The sequence below is a fragment of the Nicotiana tabacum genome, chromosome 10, assembly GCF_000715075.1.
Source record: "Nicotiana tabacum cultivar K326 chromosome 10, ASM71507v2, whole genome shotgun sequence".
In the NCBI taxonomy this organism is placed as follows: Eukaryota; Viridiplantae; Streptophyta; class Magnoliopsida; order Solanales; family Solanaceae; genus Nicotiana; species Nicotiana tabacum.
The window spans coordinates 167,583,892-167,610,836 of NC_134089.1; the positions used below are offsets into that span (position 1 = coordinate 167,583,892).

The window sequence follows — 26,945 nt, forward strand, 5'->3', positions numbered from 1 at the left end:
TGAACTTCTAAAAAGATTAAACTTCATTTTTCTTAATTCATTAAAAGAGAACTGCTTTTATTGAAACAAACTATTAATTGGTTGTTTGACTGTGTATATCTATGTGTGCTCGCGTCGCATGTATGATTCGCGAGTGGGGTATTTGTTTATTTAATGTTGACCACGTCGCATGTATGATGCGCGAGCGGGGTAATAGATGCATCTATGGTTCGTGCCGTTCGACCCTCGGCAATGCACATTTTACATTTCTGTTGGATCGGGCCGTACGATCTCGGCATGATTTGCGCATGCTTGTATTGATTGCCTTGAGATGATTTGAGATTGATACTTGCTCTCCCCGACTTGAGATAATTGGAAACTATTAGATTATGAATCCGGAGACTTTTATTATAAAAAGGAACTTTCACCTGTTCATGACTTACTTGAAATTACTGTCATTCTTAATAAATCCTTGATTATTCGCATTAATAATATATCATTTATTGGACCACTAGTAAGCGTCGAAGTCGACCATCTCGTCTCTATTTCTTCGAGATTAGACGAGATACTCATTAGGTACACGTTGATTTCGTACTCATACTACACTTCTGTACATTTTTGTTCCACAGGCATACGTCTCTAGTGGCCTACGGGGCATGACAACATGGTTGATATGGAGACTTAGATGAGTTGCACTTCTCGAGGCGACCCGCAACCAGCAGAGTCTCTTTCAGTTTTCTTTATTTACTTTCTGTCCAATATTGTATTACGGACGGTTGTTGTATTACATTATTTCCTAGAAATTGCTCATGCACTTGTGACACTGGGTTCTGGGAGGATTTTTGGATTATTCGATGTTAAGTTTATTAAAGACTTCATGGTTATTTCTGTAAATTTTATTATTCGTTGTTTAATGTGTAAAGAAAAAACGATTTTAAACAAATATTAAAATTGGAATTTAATTAAGTAATTTGGTTGGCTTGCCTGACAGCGGTGTCCGGCGCCATCACGACCCTTAGTGAATTTTGGGTCGTGACATATAAGGTAATAAAAATTCAATTGCTTTAAGGTTAATTTCATTATATATATCTTTATAGTTATATATATATATATATATATATATATATATATATATTTAATTTAGTAGCCGATACGTATGATCATTCATTAAGGTCATACGTATCAGCCACTAATTATTCGTAGCAACTATATAATTCAATTGCTTTAAGGTTAATTTCATTATATATATATATATATTTAATTTAATAGCCGATACATAATTTCATAACATTACGGTCATACGTATCGGCCACTAATTCTTCGTAGGAACTATATAATTCAATTTCTTTAAGGTTAATTTCATTATATATATCTTTATAGTTATATTAATGTCTCTCTCTCTCTCTCTCTCTATATATATATATATATATATTTAATTTAGTAGCCGATACATAATTTCATAATATTACAGTCATACGTATCGGCCACTAATTCTTCGTAGCAACTATATAATTCAATTGATTTAAGGTTAATTTCATTATATATATCTTTATAGTTACATTGAACATATATATATATATATAAAATTTAGTAGCCGATACATAATTTCATTCTTTACGATCATACGTATCGGCTACTAATTATTCGTAGAAACTATATAATTCAATTGCTTTAAGGTTTTTCATGTACGCCTGTGTTCAACCCTTGTCATTAAAATATTTATGGATTAATATAATTTTCTTATACTTTTGTCTGTTATTTTTCCTTGTATTATTGTTATACTTATTAAAGGATAATGGAATTATCGTCAGTGATTTTTGCTTGTTATAGTTTTTTCATGTTTATGAAAATTATTTTATACATTTAGTATAAGAAAAAAAAATACACCTCCTCATCATACGACTAAAACCTAAACGACTAAAACCTCCTCAAAATACGACTAAAACCTAAACTACTGGGAAGAGGACTGGAAATTACACCTCCTCATCTACTTTCAGATGTAATAGAACCCAGAAAAAAATTTAAAAAATAACTCTTAACAATCTTAATACAATTTGGTCATAGAGAATTGGAAAAGTCATCACGAATAACGAAAAGTTGTACTAATTAATGATTCAAAGTATTGGAGACCGAAATATTAAATATAATTCAACCACCTCTAGACTCTTCGGATGAAAATAAAAGGGAAAGAACAATGTTACTATGGGGATTCGAACCTGTGTGTGTGAGTATGAAAGGGAAAGAAATTGGAGATTTGATCAACCAGCGGGTCTATGTACATTTCTGGTTGGATTCAATATTAGAAATAGTTTTATTAGTGAGTTGATAAAAAAAGAGAGAATAATTTATTAGTGGTTGTATTCAATATTACAAATACATCTCTTTGTTGAGTGCTATAGTTGACTAGTTGTTATATACAAATATAAATATGTGCTTTAGTACTACAATTTTTTTTTTTTTGCTGTTGAAACTTATTTATGAATCTAGGTGAACATGAACTCTTATCAGTAATAAATATTGTTGAGTATTGTCATTAGCCAAATTATTCAACAGAATCACAAAACAATACCTATGAAGATATCTACGCTTTGTCCTTATTGTATTCTCTAGTCATCTATATGAAGACAATTATATTAAGCTAAATTATCCACAACTCTAGTATTAGCATTTAATATTACAAATACCTCTCTTTGTTAGAATACAATGTAACTAATCCAAAATCGTGGGGAGAGATAGCAACAATCATGTAGTAGCTAATATGTCATTACAAACACTATATGTAACGATCCGACCGGTCGTTTTGATCTCTAGCGCATCGTTCAGTAATTTGAGGCCGTGAGCAGCTTTACTTCAGGTATTATGACTTGTATGCATCGTCGGAATTGGATTTCAGGAAGTTCGGAGTTGATTTGGAAAGAGAATTCTTATTTCGGAAGCTTTAAGTTGGAAGAATTGACTAAGGTTGGATTTTTGAGTAAATGACATCGGAATCAGGATTCGAAGGTTCCAGCAGGTTCGTATGATGATTTCGGACTTGGGCGTATGTCCGGACTGGGTTTTGGAAGACTCGGGAACGTTTCGACGCCTATTGTGGAATTTAGCATTTTTGGAAGAATCTCATAAGTTTGGATTGAAGTGCATTTCAGGGTTATCAATGTTCATTTGAGATTTCGAGTCTGGGAATAGCTCCGTATGGTGATTCTGGAATTGGAAGTGCGATCGGTAGTGAATTCCGAGGTCCGTAGGTCATTTTGGAGTCATTTGGCTAAAAATAGAAATTTGAAGGTTTTTGAGAAGTTTGACCGGAAGTGGACTTTTTGATATCGGGGTCGGTTTCCGATTTCAGAAGTTGAAGTAGGTCCGTAATGTCGAATATGACTTGTGTGCAAATTTTGAGGTCAATCGGACGTGATGTGATATGTTTTGGCATCAAAGGAAAAAGTTTGAAATTCTAAAGTTCATTAAGCTTGGATTGGAGGTCGATTCATGATTTTAGCGCTGTTGGACATGATTTGAGGCCTCGAGCAAGTCCATAATGTATTTTGGGACTGGTTGGTATGATTGGTTGGGGCCTCGGGGGCTTCGGGTGGATTCTGGGTGGTTAACGGATCGAAAATGAAATTTTGGAAAGGGCTGAAGTTGCTGGTTGCTGGTGTAACTGCACCTGCGAGACTAGGGTCGCAGGTGCAGAGCCGTAGAAGCGGCCTTCGTGCCGCAGAAGCGGAAATGAACGGCTAGGCTGGAACCGTAGATGCGGGACCGCATTTGCGGAGGAGAGGGTGCAGAAGTGTAATGGGCTGGGAGCCCTGGACCGCAGAAGCAACGTATGGTTCGCACCTGCGAGACCGCAGAAGCGGTCAAGAGACCACAGCTGCGGAAATGCTGGAGGTAGTGAGGTTCTTTTAAATCGGGGGTTGGGTTCATTTCAATCCCATTTCTTCCATTGGAGCCGATTTTGGAGCAACTTTGAGGTGCCATTTTCACCACCAAGCATGAGGTAAGTAATTTATGCTAGTTTTTAGTTAAATACATGATTATATACGGATTTGGACATAGAAATTGGTAGAAACTTGGGGTTTGAGGGGAAACCTAGAAAATTGATATTCTTGGAATTTGACCACGATTTTGGGTATGAAATTAGGAGAAAATCATATATTTGAGTTTGTGTGTTCATTAGTAAACTTTATCTTCGAAATTTTTTGGAATCCGGGCACGTGGGCCCAAGGGCAATTTTGTCAACTTTTCGATCGGGGTTAGGAATTGTTATAAATTGGATTGTAACGAGTAATTGAACATAATATATTAATGGATTTGCATAATTATTGGCTAGTTTTGGAGCATTGTGCTTCGATTCGAGTCTTCGAAAGAGCGTGGAATGTCGGTTATGGGTCTTCAAAGTGAGGTGAGTCTCCTTTCTAACCTTGTAAGAGGGAATTGTCCCCATAGGTGAGTTAATTGGTTATGTGCTCCTTTTGTGGGGGCTACGTACGCACGAGGTGACGAGAGTCCGTGCGTAGCTACTATTATGCTATTGTCCGGGTAGTCTAGGACCCAAAAGTATGTTGTACTTGGAAATATTTGTAATCCTATTGACAGTTTGAATTGCTTAAATCACATCGGATTAGTAAGTGAATTTCTAAAAAATTGAGCTTCATTTCTTGAATTGTAAAAAGAGAATTGGATTTCCTTGGATAGTTGTTCCCCGATGAAGTCTTGATTAACTGTTTGAATATGTGATTCTATGTGTACCTGCGTCGTATGTATGATTCGCGAGCAAGGTGTTTGTTTATTTTATGTTGACTGCGTCGCATGGATGATTCGCGAGCGGGGTAATAGATGCATCTATGGTTTGGGCCGCTCGACCCTCGATAGTGCACATTTTACATTTCTGTTGGATCGGGCCGTAAGACCTTGACATGATTTGTGCATGCTTGTATTGCTTGCCTTGAGAGTTATTGAATTGATATTGATATTTGTTCTCCCCGAATTGAGATAATTTTAATTAATGGATTATGAATCCGGAGACTTTTAATAAAAAGGAACTCTTACCTGTTTTGTGACTTATTTGAATTTACTATTGCTTTTGATAAATCCATAATTTCTCGCATTGATAATATATTACTATTATTGGACTACTAGTAAATGTCGAAGTCGACTCTCCTCTCTACTTCTTCGAGATTAGAAGGAATATTCACTGGGTGCATGTTGTTTTCGTAACTATACTACACTTGCTGTGCATTTTTGTTGCACAGGTTTATATGGGGCTAGTGGCTCAGTGGCACAGTGGCATAGTTACTACGGAGACTTAGGTGAGCTGTATTTTCGAGACGCGCCCGCAGTCGGTAGAGTCTCCTTCAGAGTATTGTATTGTATTTTTATTTCTGTCCATTTATATTTCGGACAGTCACTGTATTTTATTTCATTCACTGGTAGATGCTCATGCACTTGTGACACCGGGTTCTGGGATGATCACGGAATTTTTCAGTAGTTAAATTTTGTAAAGACATACTCATTTATTCAGTGGAGTTTATTATTTATTATTCATTTGTTTAAAGAAAATGATTTCAAAATAAACAAAATGAGAAATTGCTAGCAAATTGTTGTTGACTTGCCTGACAGTGGTGTCCGGCGCCATCACGACCCTTATTGGATTTTGGGTCGTGAAACTATAAGAAAAAAATTTGATATGTTTAAGTTTCATAAATAATTTAAACACCAAAGTTTATACAAAACAAGCAAAATTTCTTCAAAATCAAAAAGTTCTACACTAAATAAAATAAGAATGCAATTAGGCCAACTGAGAACTCCAAGTTTCAGCAATATTCTTTATTATATTTCCAAGTCCGGTTCGGCATTGAGATCAAACAAGCTTGATTGCGATTGTGTAGCGTCAATTTGCTGCAATTAAAATCAAACAAACACTATAAGAAAACATGATATGTTTAAGTAATAAATCAAATGTAGTCGCAAAATTATACCTCATTCACACCTAGGGAACCATCATGCTCAACGTTTGTACCTCTGCCTTGCCCATTACCCCTACCCCTATGTCTACCATTTCTACCGGCACCTCTACCACCACGATTGCCACCAATCCTGCCACCACCCCTGCCACCCCCTCTAACACCAGTTCTTGTGCCATTACTCGCTCCAAATACACCATGCGGCTGTGAACTTGTAAAGTAGTATTCAATTCTTTCTGTATATCGATTCAAACGTGACCTGCCACTTGAATTAGTGTACTGGGGATCTCGTAGAGTTGTGCCTTCAGTTTCATCTGAGTCATCCTTGGTCTTGGTTTGGCACGATCATTTTGTCATCCCAGTTTTGAAGATCATGCACCATCTTCTTCAAATTATGCTTAACATATTGAACCTTCACGCTAGTGCTCAATGCTATATCACAAGCCATGTCAAAATACTTCAACATGCTCATGTATGTCTTATACTCATGCGTCATGGTTGGGTAACCAACCTGATGGAACCGATTCAAATATGGCCTAATAACATCGTTTCTCCACCTTGTCAGTATATACCTTTCATCAATTTTATCAATCTTCTTGTGCGACAAGATCTTGAGTATATGGCAACAAAGTATCCCTCTAGACTCGAACCATTTGCAGCTGCAACTAAAATAATCGCCGATAGGTATATATTCAACAGTGTACTCAACTGGATTTCCATCATTTTTTTATAACTGAATAATCACTAACGATGAATTTCTCAATACCAGGGACAACTTGATGATCGCCGGGGCTGCTAACTTCACAATGATAAAACTTCCTTAGTTGTGTCTTGAAAAATTCATACACTGTACGCGTATAACACTGAATTGCCTGCTCCTCCCACTTGAACATTGACTCACACACAATTTGAAAGCCCTTTGACCTGTATTCCGCTTCCAACTCTTTCTCATGCTTAGCTCTTATAGCTAACTCATACTGGTGAACAAACATCCTAAGAGTGCTTTGACGGGTAATATATCCATCAAACACATACATCCCCTTACTTCTTTGCGTAGATAGCATACCATCCTAAAAATACACATCAAGGTACACATGAACCCATTTTTCCTTCTCAGAGTAAAGCTTGTTGAACCAATTCCTTGTATACAAATTATACCTTGCAATATATTCTGTCCATTTTCTCTCAAAAACTTCAACAGTAATGCTATCAAGGACCGTGTATTTAAATTCTCCACGTGCAATTTTAGAAGGACGAACACCACTTAAGTAAACAGGCAACTTTGAGAATATATGCCAAATACAATACCTATATACTGTATTTGGCATCACTTCAGCAGTGCTACCTTAATGCTCTGACACTGATCAGTTATGATCGCATTTGGATGAACATTTCCCATGGCATCAAGCCAAGTTCTAAAAACTAATTTGTAATTATCGATATCTTTATGAGACATGAGAGCACATCCTAGTAAGATGGACTGTCTATGGTGATTGATGCCAACAAATGAAGCACATGGCATATTATATCGATTCACAAGGTACATCGTATCAAAACATATCACATCATGGAATTGCTCATACGCTGCCTTACAGTGTGAATGCGCTCATACCACATTTCGCAGCCTACCAATATTATCAACGTCGATTGAATAGAAAAACTCCTTATCCTTTACCTGGATTTCACGAAAAAAGTTGAGCAGCGACTGTGCGTCCCCTTCTTGCATTTCCAAAATTCATACTCTTCAAAATATAATTTCTACAATCCAGTGCAACCCAAATTTTACGGTCCACCACGTTGAACCTCAACACGTCTCATATTTTTGGAGGGTCTAATGCCAAATCGATCGTGAGCTATAAGATCCCTCTTCAAAGAATCACAAACAGATCTATGTCCAGCCATCAGGTGTGATACGGATGGGAGCAAATCATGATTGTGATCATGAACGACCTTAGGGACGTGCCAACAACTAGAATCATCCAAAACAGCAGCTAGCCTAACTTTACAATTATTACTCTTGGTGGTAAACTTGCTTTTGCGAATCCTAGTCCTATCACAACAGTAGGTTATATACCTAACAGTGTCACCACCCTTCTTGTTGGAATTTCTTTTGATGACGGAGAATCCTCTTAGTCATGCATGTTCTTTGTAGAATGCAAACAAAGTATCTTTATCTCTAAATCGCATTCCAGAGATTGGACCTACAACCACATCCTCTTCAGTGAATTCATTCTCTATTTCCCGATCAACATCACATAACTCTAACTCATTTCCTAAAACATGCTCCTGATCATCGTTAGCTTCTCCGTGATATTCTCCATCGGCTTCTTCTTCATCATCATCATCTAAGTGCACAACATTGTTGAAACTGCCGTGAGAATCAACATCGACCCATTCGTATTCATTCAACAAACTATCGTCCGATGCCATCCCTAAAGATCTGTACAACTTGTCCCTAACTCGATCAAACCTATTATCTTGGTTGATATTCAAGGTTGTTGTATTTGTGTTATGTTCATTTGGATTCATATTTTGTTGCACCGCCAAATTTTCTTAGTTTGAATCCATTTTTAGAGAAGGAGAAAGTGTCCGCTGGTTTAGGGATAGGCAAGGAGGAAAGTGTCCGTTGGTTTAGGATTTGGTAAGGAGGAAGTATACAAAATCGTATACCGTATTTGTTTTTAAGAAAGGTAGAAAATACAATAATTTATTGAAAATTAAAAAACGTATAATTTGTATAAAATACACATAAATATAAGGGAAATACACAAGATTCTTCATCTCCCAACATTTAATTTTCACATACTTCAAGACTTGAAATTTAATTTTGTGTTTTGGAGGGAAAAATATAGGCTAATTAATTAGAGGGTCATTTATGTATTTTCACTGATGTGGCCAAAGTTGGGTCACACCAGTGTGCTCGTTTAGTATCTCCCTAAAATAAAATAGGAATGTGTTTTTTTCCTTTGTTTCGAGCTCGTGATTGACAAATTAATAAGTCTCTTTAAATTTTGCTTTCTTTTCCAAAGTCATGTCTTAGGTCCAAAGAGCTTAGGTAAATCGAAAATTGATTTGAAACCATTGGCGCTGAAATTTGAATATATTGGCTGGGCCACGTTGGAAAAAGCAAAAGATATCTGTCCACGTTTGAGAAGCATAGGCTCCGCCTTGTTGAAAAAATGTTCATCATTGTCCAATCATAGGTGGGAAAGGAGCCAAAAAAATTAAACGTTACAAAAGCTAAAAATTTAAATTAAGAAGATTAGGAAATAGTATCGTGAGAGATCTCTATAACAACATTCTTATATAATAGTCATTTCCTATAAAAGTTTAAAAAAATTCGAAACCGACTTTTATTTTGTTTCATAATATATCTTCTATAACAACATTTCACTACAGCAGTCAAAAAATACCAAAACAAACTAAGCTGTTATAAAGATGTTTGACTGTAATATACTTTGTCAATGCTTTTTACAATAGGATTTGTCAATGTTGTACACATATATTATGCATTATATATTGTTTTAGAAATTTTAATGTGTACTAAATATCATAAATTAATGATAAGTTTGGTAAAAAAAAAAGCAATTAAAAATGGAAGGTAAGTCGGACAAGCATTTTCTAACTTCTAAGGGTCATTTAGTTGGAAAGAAGTATTCCAAGATTAATTGTCTCGAGATTAGTTATTTCGGGATTAATTATTCCACTTTTTCATGGGGATAAAAAAATACTATATTTCCGGGATAACTAATCCTGAAATTAATTATACCACAATTTTTTACCTACCAAACATGGGATAAACTCTTCTTAAATTTAGTTCCCGGATTAATTATTCTTTATCCTTCATACCAAACGAGCCCTAAAGAACAGACAAATTCGCTATTTTGCTTTTGTTTCCTTTCCCCCCTCATAGTTTGAACATATGTTCATAAGTTTCTTTATTTATATTTTGTGTTTTCTTTCCAAACTAAGTACCTTTTTTATTTTTTGTCTATTTTACTGTCTTTTTCGCTAAACAAAGTAAATTTTAATAAGAAAATACTACGATTTATGGTGATTAATAATAAAATATATAGATTCATTTGATTGATTGATGAAGTTGAGATAAATTCAAGTTGATAATTCCATATATAATTTGTTTGATCACATACGTAACATGAGAGTTAAATATTTTCCAAAGTTGTGCATCCATCAATAATGTTACAATTATTAATTAAACTAACTTATTTAGCTTTTCCTTTTTGATATTCTTAATAATTAATTGTTGAGAAAAGCTTAGCAAATTAATACGGTGTAAATAGTAATTAGTTCTCTATGTATATCTTGACAAGATTCTTTTTTTTGTTTCTCTTGATAAGATTGAGACACAACATTAACACAACCTGCAGTAGTAGTTGCACATTCGAGATTTCCACTTCTAAATCATGCAACGCCTGCAAATTAATTATAATCCAAATTAAGATAAATAAAAGATTATTTTGCATAAAAGTGGAGCCTCCAAACAACAATAAAAATGTTTCCATGTGATCTACATATCACGAGTTCGAACTGTGGAAGCAGTCATTAATGCTTGCATTAGGTAAGCTATCTACATCATACCCTTTGGGCCAGTGACGTATCCAACATTTTAAGGTAGTGGGTGCTCATTATTAATTCGTGCTAGCAAATGAGGAGTCGAATTGATATGGACGAATTGAATACGTTTTAGATAACATCGATAAAATTCCGAACCATTCATATTTAATAAGGATAAAACATAGATTGAATGACGAAAAATATGAATATCCATATTTTCTTGAATATTATCATTATTGTGAGGATTCCAAAACCACAATATAGGCTGTCAAATTTGGTGGTTGTAAATTGAATTTATTTCCTTTTTGTGCCACGATGAACTAAATGAATTGAAGAAAGAAAAAATGGCATAGTTAAGAACAAACGGAAAAGAGATGTAAAAGGGAGACGAAAAAGAAAGTCAAAGGGTGTACTACATAATAATCGAACTGCAGATCATACAGAGCGCATACTTTGATTTTATTAACCAATAGCACCCACCAATCTGTTTGAGTAATGGGTGCTCACCTAAATATATATCCATTTCATGCGAAATTGTCTATAAAATTATATGTTCGATACAATGGGCAATGGGTGCTTGAGCAAAACAATTCTCTATGTGGATCTGCCCATGTATATCTAACCTAATTCTACATGAATTTCAACGAGATCCTTTAAAAGAGTATTTTGCAAACGATCCATATATCAAATCTAATGTATTCAATGTTGAGAGAAACATTGGTTTCAAACAAGTGAGTAAAGAGCCTTATTTTAACGACCGGAACAATGTGAATTGTTCCCAAGCCGATTGATCTGTAAAGAGTCTATCTACCTTCACAAGATAGGAATTTAGAGCAACACTTAAAAAAATATTGGGTACATAACGTAAATAGACAAAATAGAGTGTACGGAGTCTTAAATACAATAGAAATAGAGGGGTTAGTATGATAATTTTCTCTGCGTTGCGCATAATTTATTGTTTGAACTTTTAAAATAAAACAGAGAGAGAGAGAGAGATGAAGCAGCAATCATAAGCAGAAACAATCGCCTAATATATCGCTAATTCAACTTGTAAGAAAATTCATTCCTAATTTTTCTTCGTCAAATTCATTTCTTTATGTTAAATATTGTACTTTTTTTTTAAAAAAAATATTCAAAATTTTGCAGTCGAATTTGATGCTCCATTATAAGATGAAATGGCGATCGAACCTATGAATTAATTAATTTTCCTCTATTAACCTCTCTTTTGCCTGAAGAAAGTTCTCTTTTTTCTAAGGTAAATGCTTTAGCAGGCAAATCTCTATTAAGCTGGAGCCATTTTGAAATTTGAATTTTGAATTGTATTATGTGATTTTGGTTTTTGTATAATTGTAAGATTGTGTTATTTTTTTGTAGCTTCCATTGACAAGAATGATGTCGAAATTGGATTCTAAGAAGAAAATTGGTGCAAATTCTGGAAATGAGAAATTGTTGAATGATATTGAGGTTATAAATAAAGCTATATATTTGGATAAAACCTATTTATTGGATTCAAAATTGAAGAATAAAGGAAATAGTAAAGATTCAATAGAGAAGGAGAGTAAGAAATCCATTTGGAGTTGGAAAGGCCTAAAATCTCTGGCTGTTAGGACCAAAAAGTTTAATTGTTGCTTTTCAGTTCAAGTCCATTGCATTGAAGGACTATCAACATTGTTTGATGATCTTTGTCTTGTTGTGCATTGGAAGAGGAGAGATGGCGAGTGGACGACTCGTCCAGTTGTGGTTTCTCAAGGGGTAGCTGAGTTTGAGGAACAGTTGACTCATACTTGTTCTATATCTGGTAGCAAGAATGGCCCCAATCAATCAGCAAAGTATGAGGCGAAACATTTCTTGTTGTATGCTTCGATATATGGTACTCCCGAGCTTGATTTGGGGAAGCATCGGGTTGATCTTACCAGGTTGCTTCCTCTTTCATTGGATGAATTGGAGGAGAATAGCTCGGGGAAGTGGACGACTAGTTTCAGGTTAGCAGGTAAGGCTAAAGGTGCAATCTTGTATGTCAGTTTTGAGTATCACATAGTTGGGAACACTTTCATGGTTCTTCCCAGTAACAGGGTTCTTCTCGAGGGGAAGAACTTGAGGCGCAATAGTGAAAATGCAGCAAAATTTTTGGAACAATGTGAGCAATGTGATGAGCTGAGTACAATAAGACGAACGGGAAGCCTTCCTGCTCGATCTTCTACTTCACAACGTTCAGCAGAGAATATAAAAGATCTTCATGAGGTTTTACCAGTTCCGTCATCTGAAGTTTCCGTATCTGTAAATGTGCTGTATCAGAAACTCGAGGAAGAGAAAGTGGAAGCTTCAGTTGATTGCAAACCACAGATTGATGTCTTCTGTAATGATGTGGAGACCCTCAAACCTGACTTAGCCTTGTTATCAGAGCCCGAGAAGGGAAATGTTGAAAATGTGGGTGGCGTAAGTGAGGTTTCTATAAGAGAGCAAGGTGTAGAAGTTGCCTCAAACGAATGGGAGGGAACAGAAGAAGATACCATGAAAACTGGTGATAGTCCTTTGGAAGAGAATGTTGAACCTGAGAATGAAGACCTTTCTCAGCTTGCACCGTTTGCCAAGGAAGTAGACACTGAGAATGAAGACCTTTCAGTGAGTGCCTGCAATTTCGTGACAGGTGAATCTGCCAAAGAGTCAATCATGAAAGAAGTGGAGTCTGCATTAAAGCGTGTCTCCGACTTGGCAGATGAGGGATTGGATTCTCAAGAAGATGAAAATGAAGTTAAAAATCATGACGGAGACTTGGAAGAATCCCTAAGCTTGGATCATGTTGCCGAATCTGTGGCTAGTGATTTTCTGGATATGCTAGGGATAGAGCGTAGTCCATTTTCCCCGAGTTCTGAAAGTGAGCCTGATTCCCCAAGAGAACGACTGTTGAGGCAATTTGAGAAGGACACTCTGGCCAGTGGGTGTTCCTTGTTTAACCTTGATATGGATATTGATCACCAAGAATTTGGTTGTGATGATTTAAGTGGACCTGATTGGAGGAGCATTTCTGAAGATTTTAACTATTCATCTAATATGGAGGAGATGCCCAAGATAGAACTCGAAGCAAGTAATAACAAAACAAGGGCCTCGATGTTGGAGGACTTGGAGACAGAGGCTTTGATGCGCGAATGGGGCTTGAACGAGAGGGCATTTCAATATTCCCCTCCTAAGAGCTCAAGCGGATTTGGGAGCCCAATTGATGTTCCTCCTGAGGACACTTACCAATTGCCTCCTCTTGGAGAAGGCTCAGGACCCTTCATTAAGACTAAAAATGGAGGATTGTTAAGGTCGATGAACCCCGCACTTTTCAAGAATTCCAGGAGTGGAGGGAGTTTAATAATGCAGGTATCAAGTCCAGTAGTAGTTCCTGCAGAAATGGGATCTGGTATAATGGACATACTGCAGCATTTAGCCTCCATTGGAATTGAAAAGCTATCTATGCAAGCAAGTAAACTTATGCCTTTGGAAGATATTACTGGACAGACAATGCAACATATAGCCTGGGAAACTGCACCAAGCTTAGACGGAACTGTGAGGTTTGATTTTTTTCCTTTCACATTTTGTTTTATATTTGAAAATGCACATATCTAGCACACACTATTTGTATTAAGAAGTTGTCTTATATGACTCTTACGTACTGCAGACAAGATCTGTTGCAGCATGAATTTGAGTTTGGACAAAATATGGCTGGTACTCAAAGTAAAAAGGGTAAATTGCACAGACCGAAGTCCAGTAAGTTGGAGTCAAATTCTGTTGGCGCGGACAGGGACTCAGAATATGTATCATTAGAGGACCTCGCTCCTTTGGCAATGGATAAAATTGAAGCCCTTTCAATTGAGGGTTTGAGAATACAGTCAGGCATGTCAGACGAGGACGCGCCTTCTAACTTAAGCCTGCAATCCATTGGTGAGTTTTCAGCCATTGAGGGAAAGAAGGTCAACTTTGGAGGAGCTGTAGGTTTGGGAGGAACAGGTGGATTGCGGCTACTGGACGTTAAAGACAACGGTGGTGGTGACATTGACGGGCTTATGGGCTTATCTCTCACACTTGAAGAATGGATGAGGTTGGACTCGGGAGAAATTGATGATGCAGATGAAATCAGCGAGCGTACCTCCAAACTGCTCGCAGCCCATCATGCTACTTGCACTGACTTGTTTCGTGGCAAGTCCAAGGGAGAGAAGAGACGTGGCAAGGGTAAGAAGTGTGGATTGTTGGGAAACAACTTCACGGTGGCACTAATGGTGCAGCTTCGTGATCCTTTAAGGAACTATGAGCCAGTTGGTACACCTATGCTTGCTCTTGTTCAGGTGGAGAGAGTGTTTGTAACACCTAAATCCTAAGATATACAGCACAGTTTCTGAAGTTAGTAACAGCAATGAAGACGACGATGATGATGAATACAAGCCTCCCAAAACGGACTCTGTTGCAGAGGTCAAAGAAGTTAACATTCCTGAGGAAGAACAAATTCCTCAGTACAAAATCACTGAAGTGCATGTTGCTGGTTTAAAGACAGAGAAAGGTAAAAAGAAATTATGGGGTTCGTCAACTCAACAACAGTCTGGATCTCGTTGGTTGCTCGCGAATGGAATGGGAAAGAAGAATAAGCATCCATTACTGAAGTCTAAAGCTAGTAATAAATTTTCTGCACCAGCTGCTGCTCTAGCAACTACTACTACTACTACTACAGTGCAGCCTGGTGAAACATTATGGAGTATTTCTTCACGGGTCCATGGTACAGGGGCTAAATGGAAGGAATTAGCTGCATTAAATCCACATATTAGAAATCCAAATGTTATTTTTCCTAATGAAAAAATTAGATTGAGGTAGCAGTGTTGTAGAACATGATTTTTTATTTATATGATTGAAATTTTTCCTCCCTTCCCATGAAAAAAGCATGATATACAGTGCAGCTTAATACATATTGAACATCCAGAGATGGTTGAATATATTAAAGGCAGTTCCAGGAATTGATAGGAAATGTATTACCTTTTTTCGTAAGTGAGAGGATTAAAATGAAAAAAGAGGAAATATATTTTCTTTGTGCTTCCTAATCATAAGATATATTTCCTCTTTCTGTATTCTTTTCAGGTGGCTTCTTAGTTTCAATTGAACTGGTTAGTGTACTTCAATTTCGACAAACGCAATACAACAACAACGACCCAGTAAAAGAAGAGGTCTATTCACGACATTGTTTTTAACCGCAATAGAAGAGGTCTATTCACGACATTGTTTTTTAACTGCAATTGATGATTCTTTTCCAAGCGAGAGTAGTGGTGTATATACATCAACAACAACAAACTCAGTAAAATCCTACAAGTAGGGTCTAAGGAGGATAGTGTATACGCAAACCTTACCCCTATACTGGAAAGATAGTGAGAGCAGTGGTGTATATAGGACAGAAAACAAAGCATAGTTGAATACTCATGCTAATGGTCAAATATGCTAAAGAAGGTTTCAGTAAGAAACCTTAATGGGGGAAACAATAGGTTAGACATCATAAGTTCAAAACATGTAAGATTAAGCAGAAAATATATCTGTTCAATATATGAAGCTGACTATGAGACCAGCACAGGTCTCTCGTACTTCCCACAGCGCCCGCTAAGTTCATAACTCAATCTTTATTGGAATGTTTTATTCAAATCAGTAACTTGTCAACTAGATCGCAAGATGTAACCATAACAACAACAACAACAACAAACAACAAACAAACCCAGTGTAATCCCATAAATGGGGTCTGGGGAGGGTAATATGTACGCAGCCTTAACCCTACCTTGTGAAGATAGAAAGACTGATTCCGATAGACCCTTGGCTTAGGTGAAGCACAAGCTGTAACCATGAAGAGGCATATTGCTCATGGCAGTCATTTCTAAAACACATCATCAATTATTTGAGTTCAAAATCAATAAGCATACATCTTATGATCAAACAAGGAAAACCCATGTAGTTGAAAAACATAAACTATAGCTGCAATAACATACTGCACATGAACTGTATTAGTTAGCATTGATACTGAAAGATGCATCCCATAAGATTAAAATCCCTAAATATCCAATAGTTTAGAGTTGAATAGAAGAGTGCCTTAAGAGAACTAAACTAGTAAAAAGTATCCTGATAAACAAAGGTTAGAGACCAGAACTCTGAATACACATGCCTTGCTGATATGTGCAGTGAGCTGAGTTCTACATGAACAATTACAAGTTGTGGAACTCAGCACACATCCTACAGAATGTCAGGGGCGTGACCTCTTGTTGCTGCATGAAGGGCATTTGTACTGCTTTATATGCTCAGCCCTCGCCGGGGTGATCTTCACACACTTGCCATGGAACCACCTCTCACATATGTCACAGCAAATCCAGAATTCATCTGAAGCATAGTTTTCACCGCATGCACCACACAGAGTATCACCATGCTCCTCGTCTTCTTCCTCATCAAGTCCGTCATCCTCATCTTTTACATGGGCCTTTGAGTATTTACCCTGAGATTTAAAATAAAAAAATAAAAAAATCAATCTCTAGTGGTAAGATGATGGGCCACGCATGGAGAAAGCCAACGAAGCATGGATCTATAACTAAGATGTCATCACATCAGAGGCATAATGATACAGGTTACATGTGGCTGGATACTGAATTTAGTCTAAGAGGAGCATGGCCTAGTGCATTGAGCAGAGCCATAGTGATAGTGTGCCGAGACCAGAAGACAGAACTTAGCACAAGCAACTTCAACAAGGCACACGTTCATTTTTTACGAAGAGAAGGCTAATGGAGCCTTTTCAAGCAGTTTGACTGAATTTGCCGAACATAGGATAAAGAAATATACAGTGTGAGAATGTAGCACAATTCAAGTGCCAAAATCGCAAACTGGTTTTAGATTAAGAACCTACTATGCAAAAGGTCAGTTATCAAGCAGCTGCAAGAATTGAGATAGACATAAGAAACATTGGAAGAGATTACATGAGAGAAATTCAAAGAAGAAAGAAACAACACTAACGTTCATTAGGAGTATCATCCTTTACCTCACACTGTACCTCTTTCGAAAAACTCCAGCATTGTCTTTACCCTAATCACCCAAAAGCCTCTTCTAACAAACTTAAGCATAAAACGCAACTGTAATTACTTTAGTTCAAAGCACTTTAACTGACTACTAAGCATTCCTCAAACCAGAAGTGGGCAACCACTTCCAGACCTGCCCAGAATTGTATAAACCAAAGTCTATTCTGTTTCTAAATCAAACACCAAGGTAAACAATTCTACAAGAATATGATAAATCAACAATATATCAACTTACGAGGCCAGTTTTAACTCCTAAATACTATAACAGGTAAGAAAGATGGATTTTCCTCTATAGTAGAAAATTGGACAAATGCTTGACTCAGTTTCCAGCTTCATACCTCTCAATGTTATTAAAATGGCATGAAAATAGCAAGCTAGTCACTAGGACATCTCTAATATATGCTACTTACTACCCTCGAGAGTCATCACAGACATTAATTGTTCAGAACTGTGTGGATGCTGGAAAAAGAACCATGGCTCAAATCACAGAAGACCTATTTGCTGATCAGTGGACTGTATCTTTCGTCCACAACCATAAACTTCAAGGCAAGTATTCACTGGCAATGTCCTAAGCTGAAGGATTTTCAATTAAACACTGTCCAAAGAATTGTTGTAAAGAGCATTGCACAACTACTGTTATCCAAGAAGAGCATCTTTTTGGGGTAAGGGAGAAGTATGGGGGGTAGAAGAGGTTTCCAACCATACCGCTTTAGAATTTGACTTCGACTTGTTGCTGCTGTGATTTGAAATTGTTGATCTATCCTTTACTTGCTTCTTGGCCACTCCAGTAACAACTTCATATATTGTTGGCAGATCATTTATCATGTTGAATAGACGTTTCCTAGATTAAAGAAATCACAAAGATTTAGCGAAGAGCTGAAACTTTTCATACTAAGTAGACTACTGCACCAAAGAAGTAAACTGTTTTTTTTTCATTACAAGTACACAGATGTCTCCTGGGACTATTCTCCTCCAAGATTTGACATCCGATAAGGTGTTTATAATTTATAAGCATACTTCCAGAATGCTTTACAAAGTGACACTGTTTAGTTAACAGAAAAAACATAGGCTTTGTATGCTGTTCACAACTATTTATGATTTGAAGCAAACTAATTATAGCAAGGAGAGGTAACTGGAAAGCTGACATTTGAACAAAAGAAACAAAGCTGATATCATTAAAAAGAAAATATACACAAGTAATTCACTTGAAAGGTGCCTACAAAAACAGCAAACCAGAAGGAAAGTGCAAACCAGAAGGAAATTACAAACCAACTGTTTTATTAAAGGTTGTCATAGAATAGTTTACCTGTCGGTTTTATCAAAGCCAAATCTGGCGCCAAAATAGAAGGCAACAGAGAGTAACCATGCATCACTATGGACAGCAACTAGAGCCAACCAGTCCTTTTCTTGCATCCCATCTCTAGCAAAGTTTATACCTAATGCTGGCTCTGGCAGCTCAGGAGGCACTTCCTCAGCGGGCAAATTGACTTCCCACTGCTCGCTTGGAAATCCATAAAGGCAGAGATTTTCCTTTTCTGCAAGGTTTCCGAGATAGAACAAATGTGAAACTTTTGAGAAGAAAAGAATTTGCATGATCTAATCTCAATCATAAAAACACTTGTTCAATAAGAAACAGGGACTTATGCAAGAAAGGCAGAACAAAACATTTGATCGCCCATATCTTTATTATGCAAAATGCATTTGAGGCTCTAAATCAGGCACTAACTTCAAAAAAAAATCATGAAATTTGTTAAATTTGATCAAGAAAAACTACGCGAGTTTACTGAAACCATAAATTAGACTACATAAAATGAACAATTTGAAACTTAAGTTGATAACAAGCTGCAACAAAAAGTTATCCAACAGAAAATAAGCCAAAAACGAAGCCCATATATGAAGTTGGACCAATATCTTCCAAGCTATGTAAACTTCAAAAATGAAAGATTGATTGCTAAGTCAAGTCGTAAGGGACAACGGGTATTAAGCAGAAACACTGTGGTTATCAATCACATCATCTCCAGGTGAAGACCAACCAACCAGTACATGGCAATTCCAAAGTGGGCAAAAAGCTTAATCAGTGCTCTAAAATAAGAGATTTTCCTCACAATAAATTCACATTGCACACAAACATAGAGACAAAAATGCTCTTGAAGTAATATGGATACCTCTAGAAGCAAGCAGAAAATACCATATCAAACTCTAAAATCTTGAATTGGATGTGAGATTAACCAGTAAAAAACTTTTTACTCAGTTAAAACCCAGTAAAACACATACCATATATACTAGTAATTGAAAAGAGAAAAGGAGCAATAAAGTTCTTCTTCTTCTTCTGTCCTTAGACCCAATACCCAGACTCCCGAAATAGCAGAATAATAATGCCTTTTAATATGTAAAATAAAAATGTCTCGTTGGGGTCAGCATCACAAACAGTAGAAATTTACTAATCTGAACAATCTAATAAATGAACAGCACATGTTTCCACACGTTCACTCTTCGTAAAAGCAATTATTACTAAAAAAGAGCAGGCCAAAATGACATTAGAACCCAAAACCCACCAAAATTCAAAAGCAAATAAAACTAAGTACAACCACACAAAGCAAAAATAAACCCAACGGACGACAATCGCCGATCGCGTACACGATTTTTTACAGGAAAAAAAAATGTGCATAAAAAAGAACGTAAAAAGATCCATAACTAACCCGGGTCACACTGCTGATAAAATTCCTCGACATCTGCAAAAGCAAAAAAACAAACAGAATGATCAGAATGTAGCACAGCTCAAAACCCAAAAAAAAAAGCTCAATAATTAGAGCATAAAAACAAAGAAAGCTAGTCGGTTTAACGAAAAAAGAAAAATAAAAGGAATGTGTGTAAGTCCAAATAGTTGTACGTTACCAGTGGTAAGGGCTTTGATCATGCCAGCTCGACGGCCTTTAAAATCCCTAAAAACTTCCTCTACGGTACGGGGATTGTTCTGTGCGCCGCCCTCCATTGCCACACTGCTCAGTCGACTGTCACTTTGCTCTGTTTCAGTTCCGGTATTTTCAAGAACTTTTTAAGCACGAAAAGAATATAAAGGTGGTAGTACTAAGAAAGGAAGAAGGGTATTCTCGTAATATTACTGAATTTGGAGGGTGATTTTGGTAAAAATAAAAATAAAAAAACTCTGCGAAGGTACAACAGGTGGTAAATGAACCGAAGTGGAAATGGAAACAGAGACAAATTTGAATGAGGATTTCTTGTATGGAGCAGTGCTGTGGCGCTCTTGCTGACGTGGAATAATTTTATTGGCGGACGTGAGGATTCAATAGTTTAAATGGAATTCAGTTACGTAAGGATAAGATGAGAGTGAAGAAGGCCAAAAGAGAAATGCTAATGTAAACAATGGGGTAAGTTTAATCAGGTTAGTTATTAAATTTACTATATTACAGTTTAGTTTAGTGCTTATCATGAAAATTTACATATAATTATTTTAATAGGACCTAATTTTATATCTTTAGCGCCTTGAAAAAGGTCACCGATTAGGTTGACTTTGAAAAGACTACTAAGGACCGAATGAAGAATGAAAAACATCCTCTAAAGCCTACGAAATAAGGTTTGCAGATGCGATCATGAATCAAACTATATCGAAACAAGTTGATCCTAAGTAATCATTGTTGTTCATTGGATTCTCCCTGTCAAAACCTATGTTGCGCGAACTCTCCAAAACAATTGCAGCACCCATACACTGTCAAAGCCTATGTAACACGAAGCTGCAACACCCATATCGAATCCTCCAAATATACACTACTTTTGGAAAATCCAACACACACCCAGTGACATTTTAAGGGAGTCGCAGCAACGTAGGTCAAAACATAAAATATTTGTCATACTTTAAATTTTTGATATTACACACTAATTAAATATTTGTGCCATTAATACTCTCGGGAAAATGTTTGTTCTTATATATCCAAGCCTCATTTGCATTCATCCACCAACGACGAGGTTTACTAGAATCAAAGAGACGAGGTTTCTCAATTCCATTCCGTTTCTATATGCTGATCAATCTGTTGAACGAAATAATTTCCCACTAAAAGCATTTTCATCTCAGCAATTTGACAGAAAAAAAGGTAATAACTAATAGAAGGATACAAACATATTGAATACTACAAGATATAGGCTGAAGTTCACCAATTACAACTCGGTTCGAAGAAAATACATCACACCAAAATAAGAGTCACCCATTTAGACGTCCTGTAACTGGGTGGTAGAGTTGGCATTTACGTTTTTGCAAACAACTGAAACGTTTGAATCTTTATTCATACAACACGAGTCAGCCGGACCTATATCTGAAGACGCTAGTATTGTTAGTGAGATGCAGTAGAAATTAAGACCATTCACATCTTTCTGCCTTCTGAAAATAGGATTGTAAAAATATTTTCAGAAGAATAAATTTGAACGGATGCACTTCTCGTTCCTTGATATCACAAAGTGCTCTTGGTCACCGCAACATCAAAAGAAATGTATTTGAATCCTGGAATCCAAAGTCACATCTGAACTGCCTGAAACTCAAGATTTCAGCTTGCGACAAATTCTGAAGATACTGCAAATTATATACAAACCAAAAGGTCGCAATTAGTCTACATAAGAATGTTCGCAAAGATTGTAAGTTTTCAACGTGCAAATTCAACGCACTGATAAACAATGATCCACAAGGTAAAGATAAATGACTAGGCGAGGAAACAAGCATTTCTCCTATAAAAGGTACTTCTCCGATAATCTTATAGGTATAGAAACTAGAAAGGAGACATAACAGGAGCTTCATTGGAAGAAATAATAGGATTTACTCTTCTATGAATTTATAGATACCCGTCAGATATAGTTGCTCCCGAAGTCCTTTCCAAATTTACTTTATCTAGATCTTCGAGACAGTAGATTTTGGACATTACAAGGTGGTACAGAGATATTCCTTAGGCTCAAAAGATAGGAGACTTACCTTTCAGATGTTGGGAGGAATCAATTATACTCAAGCCCTTTCTTTAAGGGAGAAAACTTTATCCAGGAGAGTTTCAAAGGAGTTTGTGGTTCAGGTATTTTTAAGAAGCTTGCAGCCTATACAACTCTAACTTAACATAACCCTCACAAGAAGGTTTATCAACCATGTCTATGCAGAAAAATTGCCTAGAGAAAAGTTGAGATGCCCAAAACCCTACAGAGAAGATAGCAGAATAGTAGCAGGTGAATCTGCAACTAACCATTTTGCTTAGAGGACAATTCCTCATCTTCCTTTGATTCATCATCCTCCTTCTTTCGAACAGTTTCTTCCAAAAATTGCTGAATTGTCCTCCAATAGTGATCACCACCTGCCAACCAGGTATCCATGTGCATCCCGTTAGGAAATTCCACAAATAAGCATTGCCTGTTGCGTGCAGCTGCCTTTGCATATAACATCTGCATGTGGACTGGTGGAACCATCTCATCTTGTAATCCAGATAGGAAGAGGATTGGTTGCCTGATCTGCACTCAAAAGCATCAGCAAGTATGAGCCTGAAGTCTGAGTGAACTTGTGAACATAACGAGGAAAACAAAGGCAGAAACACAATTTCAGCCGCTTCTAGCAACTCAATAATAATGATAAATAAAAGGCAAGCAGACGAAAAGTTATTTCACAAGTTCAAAAAAAAATCCAAGATGGTTCAGGCTACTATAATACACAGATTCATGGTCAATAAGAACCGCAAAATGCATTGTTATCAACACATGCCATTGGAAAGGATGGTAACTAGATCTCTGAACAGCTACGTCATTTGCATCACATCAATGAAAAATAAAAATATGACTGACATGCGATTCACGTGCATTTCATAGCAAACAAATATGTCGGAAGATAAAGTTCTTTTTCAAAGAAATTAATCATATAGAGAAAAAAGCATCTGAAATGTCTTATCAAGGTTGTCACATTAAAAAAGTCTGCTATTAGATAAACCATGAAATCTCTCCAATTTAGATTACTTAGTTCTGTTTCAGATAATCTTAAAAGTGATAAACTATTTGCTAAAACGTAATTTTTATCCCTCCAAGAATTTAACTTATATAAACTTCGCAAACTTGAGTGACATCTTCACAACTTTCTCTACCTCTAGTAAGCTCAATAGAATAACAGAACTATAAATTCAAAGACTTTACTTCTATGGAAAACCAACTCAAGTCAATTATAATGGAAGAGAGAAAGAGAGTTTTAAAGATGCACCCTCACCTCACCAATGACATCAATGGTATTCCATGGAGATCGAACAACAAAGTTAAGAAGTTTGAGACCCTTTGAACCACTTCCCCCAATGACCCACTTCAAGAATGGCAAGAGAACTCCAGCCATATCCAGGATAGAGGTGAAAGTATTCTCCAATATGAGCCCAGCAACCTACAATAGTAAAAGACAACTAGGACATAAATGTCAAAAACATGTACAAGTTATAAACACCTTCAGCAGTTTAAACTATGGAATAAAACTCAGACAGAAGAAAGTAACAAAAAGGTGGCGCATAGAGATTCCACAAAACAAAATGACGAGGATTCTATTCTTAAGCACAGCTTGATCAAGATACATGCTTAATCAACTATACATAATCGGCAGCAAAAACACCTCAAAAATTAATCGTCTAAGAAACTGGATCAACTGAAGAATAACAATAGAATTACCAGAATCTAGATGTGTTATTCACATCAGACCATGAAGCTATATTAAGGAAAGGGAAATTTTGTGCCACACCCCAAAATAACGTTACTTGGCATGTGGAGGTAATGTGATTTCTAATACCGATAAAGATTCAGTAGAAGAGTAGACTACTATTTCTTTTGCTACAATACCTTGTCAGGATTGTTTTTGGTAAGAACAGATCCAACAGCTCCTCCAAGTGACCTTCCAAAGACTACTATTCTTGATGTGTCAATATCAGTCCTCTGAACTAAATGATCCAGTGCAGCCTTTTGAAAGAGACAAGCATAACTATGTAATTTCATCTATAGATCTTAGGTAAAAATCTATGGATGTGGGGAAACTAACAAACCTGAGCATCCTTTATGATCCCGTGTTGAGAAGGGTATCCATCACTGGCTCCATAACTTTGTTACAACAAAAATATTAGAAATTAAAAAAGAAAAAAAGGACACCAGCATTGTCAAAGCAAAGCACAGACAGGAAACTGATAAATACAGGGAAGAGACTTATACCCTCGATATGAAAGCATAAAAACATTGCATTGAAGACGTTGTAACATTATGCGAACCATTTCAAGACGGTGTGCGATATCTGCAATTAACTAGTAAAGGATAACCAAACGAGATAGGGTTGACTTATACGACATAAAGTGCAAAAGGTCAATCAAGAAAAGGAATATGGAAACAAAGTCGGTAAATCATTCAATAAGACCTTATAACAAAAGGATACTTCCTGCATTTTCTTGGAAAAAGATGATAGTTGGACCTGCATATGCGAAATGCTATCTCAGCTTAAATTGAATCAGCAATCAAAAACTAATAACGAGTAGACAACACATCCAGATAATGCAAAATGCTTACAACATCGCTTCCTTTATCAGAAAGCGGGAACATCTCCAACTAGGTTGCTAAAAGTACTGTAGATATTTTAGTTTGAATGCACAAATGAGCTACTGATTTATGGAGTTCGAAGGTGAATGTTGTATCGTATATTTGTATTTAGGTTATTTTATTCCAGTGACAAATGGCTAACTAGCACATCCTGTCATCACATCCATACTTCCTGGCTTGGCAACAGAATAACACTATCATACACACTAATTTACAATGAGGATTTTTAACTTTAGGTAGTAGATGACTAGATGTTGCTGTCCATCTGTAGCAGTATTCTAGCCGTTCGCCACCACTACATTTTAGCAGAACTATATGCAGCCATAGATAACTAAAATTCTTTACTCTTGGACACAGAAATAATCATTTTATATGGAAATTTTAGCTCATTTGCATAATCAAATTATCCAAAGAGTTAATCACTAAGCAAAACCCTCCAATATGAAGTCTCGCCACAGAAATTGACGAGCAAATCAAACAATCACATCAACCATGCTTATTTGGTCAAAGTAACTCCCAGATCAGTTTAACAAAGTTCTCGCACAACAATTCAGGTCAAAACCTTTAAAAAATGGTTGTATAACTGAAATTAGGTATTAAAAAAAATCACCAAATTCAGAAGCAATTTCGATTTTTTTTTTTTCGTATAATCCACCAGCACTTACTTCAAAATCACAAATTCAAGCTAAATAACGCCCTATTCCTCGAATATTTCAGTATAATTAGATCGAATGCAAATCTCACTAAACCTATACATCGCAAAAGCCGAAAAATGATTTTAAAAGAGAGCGGACCTCTACAGTCAGGGAAAAGCTTAATGAACCAAGCATGAAGGCGAACTCCATCAGAAGATCTGAGCCATACATCTTCGTAAAGCAGCCGAAGCCTAGCCGGAGTAATTGGATATGACTTTGTGAGTCCAGGCAACACCGGCACGTACACAAGTTTTTCCTGAAATGCAACCAGTATTGCCATCCCCGCCACCACTATCCCTCCCACTCCGTACAGCAACAAGCTTACGTACGACACCATTTCTTTTTCGCCTCTGATTCCTCAAGCTTTTGGTTTTCTCCAAAATTGACTGTAGATACAGATGTGTATGTGCGTAATCGAAACAATAGTACAGTAACAGAGAGCGAATTGGAGGAGGAAAATGGCGAGGATGAGAGAGTTAAGAGTTAAATTCTTCACAATTCCTACTTGAACCAAAGACGGTTTACTCGTATGTACCGTACACTATACACCTCATAAAAAAAATGCGCCTATAGTTTTCTACAGCGAAACGACGTCGCCGTCTCTTCCTTGTACGAGTGCTTGATTTTATTTTACTTTGGGTTAATACATATAACAAAAATCTATTATAAATAGAATTTTATTTAAGCTAAATATCTATATTTTAGAGATATTTTAAGGTTTGCTACTTGGTGGCTTAGTCACTTTTCCTCTATTAGGGGTTCTATTCCATTGTAAATCATCCCAAATCAAGAAGAATTCTCTCTCTACTTTTCTCTGCAATATTCTTCTTTTATTGTTTTATAACACGTTATCAGCACGAGTCTTTAACTAATTGAGTAGAAGCTTTGGGATTGAGCATAATGATTGTCAACTGTTTCATGAACTTCTTTCGGGATTAAATTCTAGATTTAAGGTATGTATTTTACCTTATTTTCTCTTTTAAATTCTTGAAATTATATAATTTGATTTTTAATACAAGCAAAGACAATAAATTTTGATTATAACACTAATAGAGTTTGCAAGAAATTATAACCACTTG

General features: G+C 36.5%; 2 protein-coding genes and 1 pseudogene across 2 annotated transcripts; 1 reads left to right on the plus strand and 2 right to left on the minus strand.

Annotated features, from left to right (window-relative positions):
* The first annotated feature begins 11,797 nt into the window (after positions 1-11,797).
* LOC107831096 (protein PLASTID MOVEMENT IMPAIRED 1-RELATED 1-like) lies at positions 11,798-15,499 on the plus strand (annotated as a pseudogene).
* A 1,017-nt stretch (positions 15,500-16,516) lies between these two features.
* On the minus strand, positions 16,517-20,714 carry LOC107831095 (PHD finger protein ALFIN-LIKE 4-like). The gene is made up of 5 exons (XM_016658820.2): positions 20,480-20,714; positions 20,284-20,316; positions 18,891-19,119; positions 18,290-18,425; positions 16,517-17,010 (listed from the first exon to the last, which is right to left on the minus strand). The coding sequence occupies exons 1-5, from the start codon at positions 20,574-20,576 to the stop codon at positions 16,765-16,767; spliced, it is 741 nt and encodes a 246-aa protein (XP_016514306.1). The 5' UTR covers positions 20,577-20,714; the 3' UTR covers positions 16,517-16,764.
* A 963-nt stretch (positions 20,715-21,677) lies between these two features.
* LOC107831094 (alpha/beta hydrolase domain-containing protein WAV2) lies at positions 21,678-26,393 on the minus strand. Its single transcript, XM_016658819.2, has 8 exons — positions 25,966-26,393; positions 25,011-25,046; positions 24,794-24,872; positions 24,631-24,685; positions 24,431-24,547; positions 23,820-23,984; positions 22,819-23,080; positions 21,678-22,166 (listed from the first exon to the last, which is right to left on the minus strand). The coding sequence occupies exons 1-8, from the start codon at positions 26,201-26,203 to the stop codon at positions 22,141-22,143; spliced, it is 978 nt and encodes a 325-aa protein (XP_016514305.2). The 5' UTR covers positions 26,204-26,393; the 3' UTR covers positions 21,678-22,140.
* Between the last annotated feature and the right edge of the window lie 552 nt (positions 26,394-26,945).